Consider the following 15,919-nt stretch of genomic DNA (forward strand, 5'->3'; position numbering starts at 1 on the left):
ATGAGAGAACAACTGAAGGACATCAAAGAAACTGGACAGAGTAAGTGCAGGAGATCCCCACCCACTGTCTTCATTTGAAGTAAAATGCAGTGTCCCGATATCACTGTTCTAAAAAAAATCTGTAATTTTAACCCTTGTCCTGCTGGCATTTTTTACATAATATTTTCAAATAATTTGGTGGCTTAATCAGGTCACTGACCCTTAACTTTTTTTGCTCCGCGGTGGCATATAGTTGCTTTTACGTTCGCTGCGTTTCGCTGCGGTGTGATACGTTGCACAAGAAACACCCCTAAATCGTACATATACAACTGTACAGGGCACTGTATAGATTGTACTGAATTTGCAACCCATAAACATATGGGCCCCGCAGGACAATGCCTACTTGTAGTCCACAAAAACAGTATATGTATTGAGCTCACAAATTACAAGTAGGTCAAGGCGAGTCTGTTATGTTGTCAATTCTTTATTTTGTGGCTAGGTAGGTGTAACTCACTTGTTTATGTGCAACCATACTTCTATTCCCTTTTCTTTCTTCTAAGTTTCAAAGTGTCTTGAAGAGTAACTCTATGTACTTGTAAATGTCGTAGCCAAACACCCACCCGGATGTTATTCACTTCGGCTGTCAGTAGCAGACCGAAGTCTGATAGTTTACGTCATCTGAGTTTATAGTAAAGGCTTTCTCTTTAAACGGTTGGTTTGTATGCTGCAACATTAACGCCTGTGGATAAACAACAAGAGAGAGTCTCTCTAAGCAGATCATACAAAGTAAATGTGAGCTGCCCTAACTACACTCAACAACGAAATACCCTTTTTGGCAACTTCAAAACACTGATCGGCTTTATTACTGACTTAAATGATATCCTGGTACATTTACTTTTAAGAGGTTCTTCTTTTCTGTCAACAATGTACAATACTCAAATACTACTACATGTACAGACATTTTTGTTAGAATCAAATCGTTTTTGTAATATCTTAACCAATCCTGTCAGTATTTATCTACTTGTTTCACTTGTTCATTGATTAATTATTGTATTCAGTTTCTATACGATAACTCGTGCTTTGCTTGCTTGTATTACGTATTGTCTGGTGGCGACATGAATATAAGTGTAACTTGAGTGTGTCGACAACACGTCTTGTCACTGTATGTTTCAATAAAAAAAATGCAAAGTAAACAAGCGGCTTACGTGGCTTACGTGCTTCGCGTGGTTGTTCCACAGTCATCTGCATGTGTCACCACGACAAAGCGACGGAGCGCCGTGTCATGCTGCACGCCTACGATCTCGGCATGACTAACGGGGAGTTCGTGTTCATCAACGCCGTGACGTGGACTCTCGAGGGGCAGCTGGGAGAGCCGTGGAGAGCCGGCGATGACAGAGATGAAGACGCCAAACAAGCTTACGGCAGCGTACTCAACGTAGGTTTACACGTGCTTCTTGGAGAATGAATAAACTAGAGAAGTAACATTTGCAAAGCAAATGCATAATGCCTACTTTCGGACATTGTCTGCTCTGTTAATTCTTACTCAAACACATTCACCTACATATGGTGACAGGAGCAGAGCAGACCATGAAATTGCAACATTATGTAACCCAACACTAGTCACCATGCTGGTGACAGATGTCAACAAATCATGTCATTGGTCAGGTCAGAGGTCACTGTTTGGAGAAGAAGAAGAGGAAGAAACTGAATAAAAACTAGAAAGGCCAACATTTGCTTCGGAGCAAATGTAGGAATTTCACTCCATATCCTTCCCCAAACAAAAATGAGAGATTCTAAATAAATCATACTGCAATTATACAAGGACAAGCTGTTTGAATCTCGACAGGTATTTACAAAACTGGCACTTGGCAATTATCTCCCTTTTTTTTTACAAAGATACAACGACACGCACTTTAAATCTCGACAGCTTTACTTTACACTTTTGACGAGATTGTAACTACTACTAACGGAAGCAAAATTTTCACGGCCTGAGAAAAATGGACATGTTCACGGAACTATATATTCACGGTGGTGACAGTTGCAGGAAAAAGAAAGTCCAGGAATTATTTCCTAACTGTAATGATAAGTTCACAATACAGAGGTGACAGTGAAAACCGTGAACATTGACCCCCCGCTTGCGTTGCGGTACAGTGAAAAAAAATCGGGAATTACAGCAATCAATTTACTGAGTATGTTTGCTTAGTTTCCAGATGTTTTGTACTTGTAGTTTTTAAATGAACGAAAACCGATGCGCGCACAGATGTTACTTTTGTGACAACATCAAAGTGATTTTGGTTTCTATGTTGAAAAAATACAAAAGACTAACATTCGAAGTTATTGAAATTCTTGAGTAAGAACAATCAGTTTTGGAATGTTAAATCAAAGCAATGGATATTAAAACGAAAATGTTAAAATTAAATGTTGAAATTGTTAAAATGTAAAATGGTTAAAATTGTTGAAATTGTTAAAAATGTTAAAATTGTTAAAAATTGTAAAAAGGGTAATTAAAAATATCCAGTGTACCGGGGTTCGAACTTGCAATGTCTGGACTTGCAGCCCTGCGCGTTACCAACCGAGCTATCTGGACGCGTTTCCATTACTATCTGCATTGTATGTCATATAAAGTGAACAACATGGCGGTAACGATCGCTTCAAGTACTAGTAAGGGACTTTCTAGGAGATTTCCTTCTTTATCAGGTTCGCTTTTGAACCACCGGTACCTTGATGTAACGTAACTATCTATCCGGCTAGCAGAAGCCGCCGGCTCCCTGTCCAATCTTTGAAAACTGTCGGGCATGCAAGCCCTCAACGCTCGCTTTAGGAAAATTTGCCAGGAAGCCGTCTTGCGATGTTCTCAGCAACAACAAATGAACGCCTGTACACTCTACAATTTTGGTGATTCTTCAGAAATCGATAACAGAATATATGGTACTAGTCGGTGAAGATTGTGGAAAATTGTTGATACCGTGGCGCGCGCGCGTGCGCCGACGATACACATTACGTACCGTTGTTTACAGTACTCGCGGGGCGCAGGTCATTGACCTCCCGCTTGCGTTGTTCCAACAGAGAAGAGCAAAATATCTGCCAGTTTTTGCGTCAGATTTTCAGTGTTTGTTAAAATCATATACAGGCATCCATGCAGCTATAATTCTTCCAACTAGTTCGTAGTTAGGTGAAATGTTTATAGGAATCACACGAATCGGTATCCAATATCAGAGTATCAAATAGTAATGGCCCACGGCCGAGACCGCGTGGACCAGCCGCGCTGGTAATCCCCCTATTGTACGTGAAAATGGTAGTAAATAAATTAATTAGCCAACAGCCAATCAACAGCCACATCTGCAAACATGACCACAACTGCTTGTATGCCCATATTTGGGGCTTCCCCCGAATTCCTTTCTTATTACGTCACGCGCGTACGCCCCCGCAGTACTTCCCTATGGGGACCACTAAAAAGCAAATAAAACGATTGTAAAAGCTTGTATACAAAAAAAATTTAAAAACACCTAAGGGTATTTACCCACTCTACCTCTATACGAAATTACAGGTAATTTCGCCCAAAAATGTAGGAGTTGAATCAATTTAAAGAAGTGGCAGGAGAAGAAGAAGGAGGAGGAGAAGAAACATCAGAAAAAGCAGTATTTCACTCCATACTGAAGTATGGAGTGAAATAACAATATGTTTTCCTTCGGTAAACATAATAAATAAATAAATTGTATATTTGGGAGGATTATACACGGTAGCCATAGGCTGAGATATATTCATAACAAAGAGAAGACGCCAATATAACATAATGCCATTGTATAACCATATGACATTGAACAATGAAAAGTCCTCATTTCATATGATATACAATATGGAACGTTATCTTCAGATCAAAGACTTCAATGTTAGATCAGCCATATGTAAGCTCGGAGTTAGAAAAAAAAGGGTAAAAAAGGGTAGATACAAAATTTGATCCAATTGACATATCTCGCAAACTGTCAGCCATTTCCACTGTACACGGAAAAGAAATCAAACCCAACAATATTATTTATTGGTTTATTTGTATCAACATATTAACAACATTACTCGCAGCCTTGGCATACAGGGCTGAATTCTGATGTTTGTTTACAATATAATCATTAATAGTAGGGAAATACAAATTATCATATTGAGATCTACAGATTCATATATCACTTCAGTTCGTGGAAGCATCGTGGAAGGTCCGTACGACACTGCAGTGTGCACATTTTGTGTGCACATCTTTAAGTGCAGGCACTTTAAATCTCTGTCCCTTTATGTATTTGGTTAAGCTAACAACACTAGCCAAGGTAAACTAACTTAAGCTAACAACAACACAGCCAGGGTACCGGTGAAGAGTTGTTTGTTGAAATAACATTACCCGTATTGGACACCGCACGCTTCAACTACGCTGGCTGTATAGAAGAAAATTAGTTGAAGGAGTTTTTGCTGTTTTGAAGTTTGGATTGCTGCGCATCGGAGGCCAATTCTCCTCTCCTTTTTGCCGAATTCTACGGTCCGTATTTCGGTAGAAAGACATGGTACAGGCTAGGTAAATAGTATATTGCTTCGTTCACAAAAAGACTCTCTGACCACTATAACTACGATAATCATCTTCAAAAAACCTACACTATACACACGCACAACACCCACCAAAACAATATCACACTGTGGAAGGTACGAGCCCTTCGAACTCTAGTTTTTACTGTATAAACAGTGATTTCTATTGCATTTAAGTGGTACTGTACTTTACAGATTATCAATATTAACCAATGCTAGAAACTGAATTATCAAGCCGAGCTGGTGGGGACCCATGATGGAGAAGTGGTCGTTTCTGAATGTAACAACTTCCCTATTTCAGCTTTTACGTGTAACAAACTACAAACAATCACGAGGTAAAAGTCAATAAAGCGATCACAAATATTACCGTTACCCTTTTTGAGGTTTCAGTAAGTGTGTACAAACACGTCCCTAGGTAAAGATGGCGTCCAACGCAATCAGCGACATTGCCGACGAATTTCTCGTCTGCCAGGTCTGTTTGGAGGACTTCAGGCAGCCTAAGATGCTGCCGTGTCTTCACACCTTCTGCCAGCCGTGTTTGGAGAAGCTCCTGGCCGCAGAGCCGGTAGGGAAACTGGACTGTCCGACATGCCGACAGGACGTACCCCTCCCCCAGAATGGCGTCCAGGGGCTGAAGTTCAACTTCCTCGTCGGCAAACTGCGCGACATTCTGCAACAACAGCCGGCAGGAAAAACGCCCGAGGCGCGGGAGGATGGGGTCCCCTGTACGGTCTGTGAAGTCGGCAACTCGGCTCAGTTTTACTGCGTGGAGTGCACCGAATATCTGTGCCAGACCTGTAACAATACCCACCGTCGGTTTAAAGCCACCAAGTCTCACAAAGTTGTAACGGTTCAAGACCTGCAAATCGGTCAAGTTACCGCGGACGGAGACCAGGTGAGAGCACCCTTGAGCCCCACTGAAACTACGCTGATGCGACCGGACGTGGCGATCGGCAATGGCGGCGTGAGTCCGAAACACGTCAAAACTGTTGGGCGGAGAGGCAGTGGAGATGGTCAGTTTGACTTACCGACATCACTTGCTGTCACCGCAGAGGGAGACATTGTCGTGACTGATCGTGATAACTCACGGCTGCAGTTTCTGGACAAAGATGGCTCTTTCAAGAAGAAGGTCGATCTGAGGTTCAAGCCTCGGTGCACGTGCGTGGCGGCACTGACAAACGGCGAGCTATTGGTGACAGGAGACGGACACAAGATTCACGTTCTGGACAAACAGGGGAGGAAGTCACGCGTCATCCAGGTGACAGAGGCTGCAGAGACAGGTCAAACTACGGCAGGCGTCGCTGTTGACTGTTCGGGACGCATCATCGTCACTATCGGGCACCAAGTTTTCGTCCTCAGTCCCAGCGGTGACGTCATGCTGAAGTTCGGGGACAAAGGTCAAGGTCAGCAGCAATTGGGTTCCCTCCTCCATGTGACCGTCAACAGCAGCAACCAGATCATCGTCAGTGACTTTTACAACAACAACATGAAGATATTTGACTCTACCGGTCGCCATCTCTTCACGTGCGGTTCACATGGCTCAGGACCTGGTCAACTGTACCGCCCCTACTGTGCCATCACGGACAGCGAGGACATCATCTTGGCTGACTGCGGCAACCATCGTGTTTCCCTGTTCAGTCGGGACGGCGCGTTTATCAGGCACGTGCTGACAGAGGAGGAACTAAAATGTCCAACGGGACTGACGCTAACTCACGACGGTCATTTGGTCGTTTCTCAAGCTTTGTCGTTCCTTACTGCTTTGAGGTTTTTCCATGTAAAGTGAGATAAATAGTCACAATTTCCTACATTTGTTTTACAATGCATGAACTATTTCCGATAATATTATGAATTCAGAAAGTCAGTTTTCTATCATCAGCATTAGTACTGTACCTTACAGGTTTGTCTACACACACTGTACTCCATCAATATATTATTTAGTAAATAAAGATAAAATAGGTTGCTCCCGGTGTACACTATTTCTTATATATATATGTATCATATTTTTTAGATATGTTTGCAGGTTTGAGCCACTGCATTTTGACTGTTCAATTACAGGTAAACTTTCACAGTAGGCTTTTAAATTACAACTGCATTTTGACTATCGAGTACAAGCAAACTTTGATGAGGTTGGAAAATGTTGTTTTAAAATGTTGGTGAATAAAGGATTGTTTAAGGCACTCTTCGAGTCTTCATTCCTAATTGTGTTTTTTTCCTTAGTTTAGAACTATTCTAGGCGACAGAATATTTATCCAAGGAACTTCTAATGTTTGAAAATGTTTAACCGAGGGCCAGTAGCTTTGGAACGAGGACTGTTACTAGTTACTAGACAAGCCACACCCGTTAGCAACACCCACCAAAACAATATCACACTGTCGAAGGTATGAGCCCTCCGAACTCTAGTTTTTACTGTTTCTTTGTTATGATGTTCTTGCAATCAGCCCTCGGGCATGAATTTCCAAAAAAAAATCTATATTAGTAATGGCACCGTACGTCTAATCTGCAAAGAAAGTATGACAACTGCTGGATAATCATGTGGTCAGTTATCAGAATATTTGACCACTTGATCTTACATTATGCAGGGGAAGTGAATTTTTTGCCAACATTTTAGCACGTTTCTTTGTTAAATGAAATGTTTAAGTTGTTGACATAAACTAACACATTGTGAATATTCAAACGTTGTAATGAAGCATTTTCATCATTCTATACAGATGAATTATTAAATATTCTAGTCATAGTAGGAGGCTCATATTACTCATGTATACATATCTTTATAGGTTGATTGTTAAATGTCAAAGTTTGTGATCGAGTGGTTTGAACCAGACTCATTCGAGCAAGTACAACAGTTTATTGATATCGTACTTAAAGTAACTTGTTATCATCAATCGAGAGACTGAAGTTTTTCCATGATAAAACGTGTGTAGTCTATGCCTGTCATCCGTCCATGCCACAATAAATCAAATCTTGTTTTTCTTGATACAAAGGTACGCATGGTGTTTCCAGACGGACCTGAAGTCGATGATTTCCGAAAGAAGGTCGTGAAACGAATGGCCGCTCCGCCGTGGAACTTCACAGACAGTCTACAGAGAGGACTGAAGGTACTTAATATATTATTCTATTTTCCTACTAAAATGTTTCATATGACGAGAATAAAGCTGTTTATTGCATCGTGCAGTATACATTCTACTGATGGTATCTCTTTACTTCCGAGAGTAGAAGTATTGTTTTGGGTAGTCGAAGTCCTCTATCAAGTACTTTGTTGTCATTCAGTGTAGTGGCGTCGGTGGCGCAACAGTTAGAGCGTTGGGCTCGGAACCGAGAGGTGCAGGGTTCGATACTCATCGTTGCCCGACGGTGGGAAAGGCACTTTACACGACTTCGCCACCTATACGGTTGAGTGACGCCCACCGAGCCTCTTAGGCTAATCTGTCTAATCTGTGTGCCAAAAACACACTACGGATTCGGTGCGCCAATGTGACAACATGTGCACATTGGCCACTGAGAACCGTTAATTTTTTGTCATTCAGTATTCATTTCAATCACATTATTTAGGTTCTCTATCATCCATTTGTAATTCATAACGTGTTTTAGTCACAATCATTCGTTTGTTTGTTTGTTTGTTTGTTTGTTTGTTTGTTTGTAATTTTTGACAGGGAAGTGCCTACTCTCCCTTCCTGCACGACGCCGTGATGCTGTACGCCATAGTGATGAACCAGACCCTGCAGACAGGAGAGGACCCCAGGGACGGGGAGGCCTTCATGCGACACGCCAGGAAGAAAGCCTTTGAAGGTCAGTAGTGGTTTTTAACGAATTTTCATTTATTACCTCCATGAAAAATGAAGGTATTTTTTTGGTGTGTCTGAGTGTCTGTGTGTTTGTGTTTCCGCACTTTTGTAGTCAGCATAACTTCAGAACGCCTTAAGTTTATGGATTTTCAACTAAGGAACGTTGAATTCCTAAGCAACCTAGTACCTGTTGTACGTACATCAAACACACACAGACACATCCAAATGAAAATATGTATGTGCAGTAGCTGCAATATCTTCTCAAAATAGGAGGTGGAAGATAAAGTCATAAACAAACCTATTCTTACAGCACTGTCACTATCATTATCATAAGCTGGTGTGGTACGCCGAAAGGCGGTTATACCGGCTTTACAGATACTGATAACATACATACGATGATATCATTACCATTACTATTATCATTATCATCACCATTGCTATCATTATCATGAACAGCAGCATCAATGTTAGTTACTAGTATTCTTATCATCACCATAATCGCTATCATGGTGATAATTATCAATTGTACCCAATAATAGGAATGTCCGGTACTGTGATCCTTGACGGCCGTGCTGACCGTGAGCCTGAGTTCTTTATCTGGGACATGGACCCGAGCGGAACGTTCGACGTCGTGGCGCAATACGACGCTAGACCCACCGGAACAGAGGTTGGACTAGAAACACTAGTTATCTAGAAATAACTGCAGAACAGGACTTTGTCATGTATTAAATATTGCCATGTACATGTACATAAAAGAATGTTAAGAACAGTGTATAATGTTTCGCGGAGACAACATCTAACAAACAAACAACTCTCCCGCCCATTTCATCTGTAGTCCGACGACGTAGACTTGCCCTGGCAGGACATGTTGTTCGTAGTAACGAACCAGCTGGTAGACTAGTACAGTGGCTTTCCACTGGGGGACGTTGAGTGGGACGGTCTTATGATACACTTTTGTCTATGCTAGAGAGAGAGACTGGTCTCGCAGGGCCTGCATTAGTATCCGCTATGAGGGATAGGACTTACTGGAATAACTTTACCAAATGTACCTCACCGGATTTATAATCCGGAGGAAAAATGATGATAATGATGTATATATTGAATATTGCTTTACCAACACAGCACGATACAGCAAGAATTGAGGTGTTCAAAAACTTTTCCAAGACCATCGTAGAGTGGAACTCGTTGCCACCATGCACAGTAGGGGCATCATCACTAGAAAGCTTTAAACAACTCCTGCAATAAAATGTGCAAAGACTGAGTGTAACAAGTCGTTCGGTGTGATGTAGCTAGCTGCCGCCGAGTTGAGTGCCTGTGAAGCTGGTGTTACGCCGAAGGGCGGTTATACATACCGACTATACCGAAACAGATGTACATGTAGATACCAGATCTGCGTTTGACATGGCTACCTCTCCACAAGAAAGTTTTTATTTTTGTTTGTTACATCAAGTTATCAATACAATACTCATTCTCACCTGTGCGAAGTGAGGAAATTCTTGTCAAACGGAATTTCCTAAGGGAACAAATTCTATTTGAACCCAATGTAATGCCAAATACATGATCCTGCCAAATGCATCACTTCGACTCTACTTGGGGGTTTCCAATATACCTGAGACAAGGAGCAGAAGGGGGTTGGTTGTAATGTGGGAGACTAAACTTAACCCCAAGCGTAAGTTTAACTGTAGTCCTGGACAATGATCCCAGCCCTAACCCTAACTCTAGTCCTAATATAAACACCTGATCTATCACGTATGTGGCAGGACCTGTTGGTTCTGATTCGAACACCGTCGCGCCACACGACCCCCACAATCAAAGATTGGACTGGACAATGACTGGACTGGAAAATTTGTACGTTCTGTTATTATCATTATTTATCCATGTTATTTGTTACTTACTGTTTTTTCTTTATTATTATTGCCATTATCTTTATTTATTGTATCCCAATTTGCATATGATTGTTTTATTTTGTTGTGTAAAACAGGGCCCCATAGCATTATGATAGACTCATACCAACTAGTAACTTTATTATTTGCCATACATTATATCCGTGACAATCGTTGTGCAATAAACTTTGACTTGACTTGACTTGAAAAGAAGTGCAATCACTTAATGGGCCACCCTGTATAAAAATGACGGAAAATAAAATAAATTTTAATGTAGTAATTCACCTTGTGTAATATATTTGCAATTAGCTATTCAGTTGCTGGTGACCGCGCTCTACGTAGCAACACAGGTATACAGGTCAGATGCGCCAACAGTGTCTGTACTCATAGGTCAGTGATGACCTCTTACAGGAGCTGGTGTTCGTCAAACACATCGTGTGGGCAGACGGGACGACTAACGCGCCCACGGGCTTCAGGGAGTGCGGCTACATGAACGAGCAGTGCGCCTCTCAACAAGACATCCGCGAGGAGGAAGATAAAAAGAAGATGACACAGCTGGTCTATGGTAATGCTGAGGTCACAATTCAAATCTGGACCCCGGCCGGGCTGTTTGCATATGCATGAACGAAAAGTTAATGATTCTTATCAGGAATATATACAGATAGTACTCATGATTCTCTTTTATTTTTTTGTTGTTGTCATTTGTTATAGTACTTTTCGTTCCCGAAAGCTGCCCGGCCGGGCCCCGGTTGGGAAATGTGACCTCAGCATAAGGAAAACTGTGAAGGTTTTGCGTTATGACCCACAGAAAAAGTTAGCAATCAAGCTGTCTACAAACAAAAATACAACTCTAAAGTCATTGCCATTGCCCATATCCCTACATAACTTCAAGCACTAAAATAATTAGGCTTTTCTATGTTATGCACAGTTCAGTTCAGTAACTAAAGGTGTGCAGTGCATATAAATAGGTCCAGATAATTTTTGGGTGATAGAAATCGTATAAATAGTACACCAATTACAAGTATTTTTTTCGTCAGGTCAGTATATTATAAAAATTGTTTAAAATAAAAAATTATAGCCATGGAATTGCCATATGACAGATGATTTCCAAGCATCTCTCTTGCGTACAGGCCTTTCAGCGCTGGGTGTGGTTCTCATCCTGGCTTCAGGGATCGGTGTTTACGTCAGGTAAACATGGTTAAACCTTATTAAAACCCTTGTCCTGCTGGGCCCATATATCTATGGGCTCAACATACAGTACCATCTATATAGCGCCCTGTATATGTACGATTTGGGTGTATTTGACGGATCACACCGCAGCGAAACGTAACGAATGCGGAAGTTGGGTTGATCGCCACCACAGAGCAAAGAAATCAGGCGTCTATGACCTGATTAAGACATGGAATTATTTGAAAATATTGTGTAAAAATTGCCAGCAGGACAAGAGTTAAAGACCAGCACTCTACTCTAAATAAGGCCATGTTGATTTGATTATATGGATGACATCCTCCGAGAACCCCAAAATTGATGCGCGCGTGCGAATAAAAAAACGTTTTGCAAAAAAAAGTTTTCATTATGAAATCTACGTGGTCATGAGGGTTGAACAAATTGGACAGAATATGGTTTGGCGAATAATCTAGTCTTCAAGTTCATTTCTTTACAATTGCGTCTTTTTTCGTTTGATCTTGGCATTCTACGACATTGGTATGGTTTTTTTGTAACTTACGGTATATTTTTGCTCATTTTGCAACTGTTTTGTACGATTTACAGTATGGTTGAAAACTTTTCTTTTTTGAAACGGCCGAAAATTCATGCGCGCGCGGATGTCATCCATATAATCAAATCAACATGGCCTAATCTACGCAACCGTAACTATCATAAGCTACCACCTATCAAACCTTTTGTCTTTGCAGGCACATACCCAACATTATAGATCGTGCATTTCATGTCGTTAAATTTTACATACGTAAGTTTAAACCAATGAGCTCTTGTTTATACCAACAACAGGATTTACAATATTTTGAATGTTCATCTGTGTTGGAAGTAATCATAGCAAAATGTTCAACTTTCAACAAAAGGGTTATACAGAGATCAAATTTCAACGACCTCTGCAGTCTTCATTGGAATAATTAATGACCAAGGTTTTAGAAAAATGGTGCCTGTGTCTTTTCATGCTTTTCTTTTTTTTCATTTTCCAATAGGAAACGTGTTACAGACAGCAACAAGAAAGAAGGAACGTGGCAGATCAAGTATTGTGACATTAACTTAACAGCGTACGATGAAAAGGTACATGCACTTAACTCTAAGACTAGTTCATAATGTACCATACGTTCACAAAAACAGCTTCAAAATCGTCATAATCATGTTTCGTTTTGGAATTTTTTCTTCTCCCTAAACACCATATATGTAGAGTGTTTGGTGGCGTGCTTGATGAATGTCATCGTGTAGGTATCATAGATGAAGTAATATGCAGTACTGAACGTATCTCTTGTATAATTAATCTTCAGAGCATGATGTAAATAAAAGAGGTAAAAAGAAACAAATTTGGAGACAGCCACGTTTTTCCACATCGTGTTATAACAGAGCTATTAGTCTTCTACGTTTTGTAAAAACTATATTTTAAGTATGTATGCTGTATGTCGTTTCTCGTCGAGTAAAACTGCACGAGTTCAATAGAATTGTATTGACAATGTAAATATAGTGCACAACATCTGTTATGTAATAGTATATTAACCTGACATATAAATGTAATTGTAGTAAACGCACGACGACTAGGCCGGATATCCTAGCTTGTTAACGTTTGGCCGCAACATCTGTTAGTATGTTTATCTGAATTGTAACTGACACTGTTAACTGTTCCGAATTGTTTATGTTATTGTTGTGAGGGCTAATCCTTTATAATAGCCTCCGGCTAGTTGGGCAGTCCTGACTGCATACATATGTGTTATCAGCCTAATAAATCAAATCAAATCAAATCGTTCAAAGGAAAATGAGTCAAGAAAAGTTGTAAGAAACAGTCCACGTCTACAAGACCTCTCTCTGGCTCCATTTCATTACCTTCTTTTATCTTATAGCGTCTTAAACAGAAATTGTCCAGTGTTCAAAATGTGATCCATGGAGATATATTTTGTCACCATCTAAAGTTTCCTACAATAATTTGGAAATCTTTGTTTTTATAACTACCCTCGTATTTGTATTACATTTTGACAATTTCTCTCTGTGATCAATGTTATTGTATATTTGCAGGACCACAAGAAAACTCAGTCTCTGGGGAAATCTGAGAAGAAGAGCTTCCTTAGTGCGGCGTCTGGAGGTACCGGCGGCAAGTCTGAAACCCAAACACAAAACTCTTCTAGGGTATGTCATTCCTACTCAAGCGTTTTCCACCTTTAGTTAGTTAATGCGCCTATCACACATTTAGGACCTTCCCCCGACATTCCTCTGACCACCAGCCGACCAAGGTCAGACGTTGTTACCTAATTTATCATGGTCCAAAACCCGAAAACATAAAGACCCTTTGTTCACGGCCCGCGTTATGCGTGTCCCAATTATACGACGCTTGTTTTTGAATCAGCATTTGTTCTTCTCTCCAGCAGCGGTAAAAGCGTGTATCAAAATTGCCGCGTCACGGAGAAAAAGCTACTTAAAAATGACTACAATTTAGAAACACGAAAATTCTGATTTCATTGGTTCTGGTAACCCCCTGGCATACCCTTTTAATTTCAATGTTGCATCTTCATTTTTTGTCTCATATCATTATTAGAATTACCGTGGTATCCATTGTAATTTCAGTAATTCAGCCATAAATTGTTAGATTTTTGAGGGTATCAGAGACCCCCGGTCCCAGAACCCCAAAACGAAAAATAGCTGGAGGGTTTAACTAATATGGCTGTTAACAGTTCCTCATACCTATCTCACATACAAATGATGAGCCGATTTGGCCGACCCCCATCTTCCGACCTCTGCCTGGTTTTGCCTGTTTTTTCGTGCAATGACTCTTATAATAAGTTAAACATTTTTACTACTTAAACAGTTTCCATCGGTGTACCTTAACGTGATGTTTTGCTTTGTTTTACACTAAGTATTCTATTGACTGTCTGTTTGCATCCTACAAGTCGTCCAGTGACCAGGACTACGGTGAGCAGGACTTTAACGAGGGGCTGTTAGACTTTAACAAACGGGAGTCTAGCAACCTTTCTCTGGGTCGGTACGAGGACAACTTAGCGGTGGTGAAGAAGGTGTTCAAGCAGCACGTCTCTATGTCACGGGCACAGCTGGTGGAGCTCAAAGTGGTAAGAGTTCGTCCTACCCCCTCATGAAGTAGCTTTATGAAATAGAATTCTTGCCTTCTTCCACGCTTTCTGTGGCGTCATGTGGCGTAGCGGTAGGGCATTTGGCTCGGAACCCATGGGTCCTGGGTTCGATTCCACCTACATGCCGCGACGTTATGCCCTTGGGGAAGGCACAGCTTTCCTCACTCCACTAAGGTGACAATGAGTACCTAGCCTCGGTTAGGGACATTCTTCGTATATAGAACCCACCGCACCTTCCAAAAATATATAGGGGCATGTCCCTGTGTGCGATAGTCCAAAATTATACAGCCCAATTTTACAGTGTAGAAGAATCATCAGCATGTTGGCTACCTTAACCCCCAAAGAAGAAAAGAAAGAAGTAGATTAGCTTTCTTGTGCAGTGTTTAGAGGTCACTGCCTAACGGAAACTAAGTGTCACCCTATATATAAACACACGGACAGATACATACAAGTACTGACTTTCCCCCGTACCATATATCTAAGTGGAACTCGCTGGCTGGTCGGGTAGTATCGGTTCCTACTGCTGAGACTTCCGGAACATTAAGTACGAATAAAAATATATCTTGGTCATGAGCTAGTTTTACATGAAGAAAGAACCCAAGGACACAAAAACCACGCACAAGTCAAGCCCCTACACGGGAAAAACGCTAAAAGGTAATGTTACTGAGTGAAGGGACTCTTTTACACAACCAAGTCTTTTATTCAGCAGACGTTTCGTTGACCGTCTGTCACCTTGTTCTGACTGGTTGTGTAAAAAAAAGTCTCTTCACCCAGTGCCTTACAAACCTAAAAAGGAGGTGATGCTACTTATTCCAAAAACCAGAACAAAAGAGATCTTTGAATTTGTCCCGTTTGTTGCAGATGAAAGGCATCAACAATGAGCATGTGAACCGCTTCATCGGTGTCTGCACTGAGCGTCCAAACATCTGCTACCTCTTCCAGTACTGTACCAGGGGGAGCGTTAGGGTGAGTACAGTCTAGATTCTATCGTTAGCATGTCTGAAAAAAAGAGAGATTCTGGATGGTGCAGCTGGGTTCGTTTGCTTTCTCACGAGACATTTCATCTCAATTTATGTATACTACTGTTTCGTTATTGTTATTGTATCATTTTGCCCATGTTTGAATTATTTCGATAACAATTCCTTATGTATGCATGTATTATTTCACTTCAATTATGTTTAGTTTTGGTTAGTATAGAGGAGGAGGGCTTAGCATAAGCTAAATAAGCTTTTCTCCCTCCTCCTGCACCTGTTTTTATTTATTATGAGTGTATTATGAATAATTTTTATAGCTGTTGTACAAATGAACAACAAACAAACATGTGTATACTGATCCTTCCTGATAATGACCATTGTCTAAAACCACTGTCACATATCTAGGACCTTCAATAGACACCCCC

The 15,919-nt window shown here is 40.9% G+C and overlaps 2 protein-coding genes across 2 annotated transcripts in view; both read left to right on the plus strand.

Moving 5' to 3' along the window:
- Positions 1 to 4,963: 4,963 nt before the first annotated feature.
- On the plus strand, positions 4,964 to 11,152 carry LOC109486641 (tripartite motif-containing protein 3-like). Its single transcript, XM_019790497.1, has 6 exons — positions 4,964 to 6,316; positions 7,524 to 7,637; positions 8,193 to 8,328; positions 8,864 to 8,991; positions 10,598 to 10,772; positions 11,136 to 11,152. Exons 1-6 carry the CDS (start codon positions 4,964 to 4,966, stop codon positions 11,150 to 11,152), a joined length of 1,923 nt encoding a protein of 640 aa, XP_019646056.1.
- Positions 11,153 to 12,832: 1,680 nt separating this feature from the next.
- LOC109486642 (atrial natriuretic peptide receptor 2-like) overlaps positions 12,833 to 15,919 on the plus strand; it is a 24,431-nt gene continuing 21,344 nt past the window's right edge. Inside the window, exons 1-4 of the mRNA XM_019790498.1 lie at positions 12,833 to 12,841; positions 13,454 to 13,564; positions 14,323 to 14,499; positions 15,382 to 15,486. Coding sequence (XP_019646057.1) covers positions 12,833 to 12,841; positions 13,454 to 13,564; positions 14,323 to 14,499; positions 15,382 to 15,486 — 402 coding nt within the window. The remainder of the gene's footprint in view (positions 12,842 to 13,453; positions 13,565 to 14,322; positions 14,500 to 15,381; positions 15,487 to 15,919) is intronic.

The sequence above is a fragment of the Branchiostoma belcheri genome, unplaced genomic scaffold (genome assembly GCF_001625305.1).
Source record: "Branchiostoma belcheri isolate BF01 breed outbred unplaced genomic scaffold, Haploidv18h27 scaffold82, whole genome shotgun sequence".
NCBI classification, from domain to species: domain Eukaryota; kingdom Metazoa; phylum Chordata; class Leptocardii; order Amphioxiformes; family Branchiostomatidae; genus Branchiostoma; species Branchiostoma belcheri.

What these genes read in the sequence shown, in the direction of transcription:
- LOC109486641 (XM_019790497.1), top strand. Translation starts at nt 4,964, where the DNA reads ATGGCGTCCAACGCAATCAGCGACATTGCCGACGAATTTCTCGTCTGC. An exon ending in GTCTACAGAGAGGACTGAAG is followed by an intron (nt 7,638 to 8,192) that starts GTACTTAATATA and finishes AATTTTTGACAG; the next exon opens with GGAAGTGCCTACTCTCCCTT. An exon ending in CAGGAAGAAAGCCTTTGAAG is followed by an intron (nt 8,329 to 8,863) that starts GTCAGTAGTGGT and finishes ACCCAATAATAG; the next exon opens with GAATGTCCGGTACTGTGATC.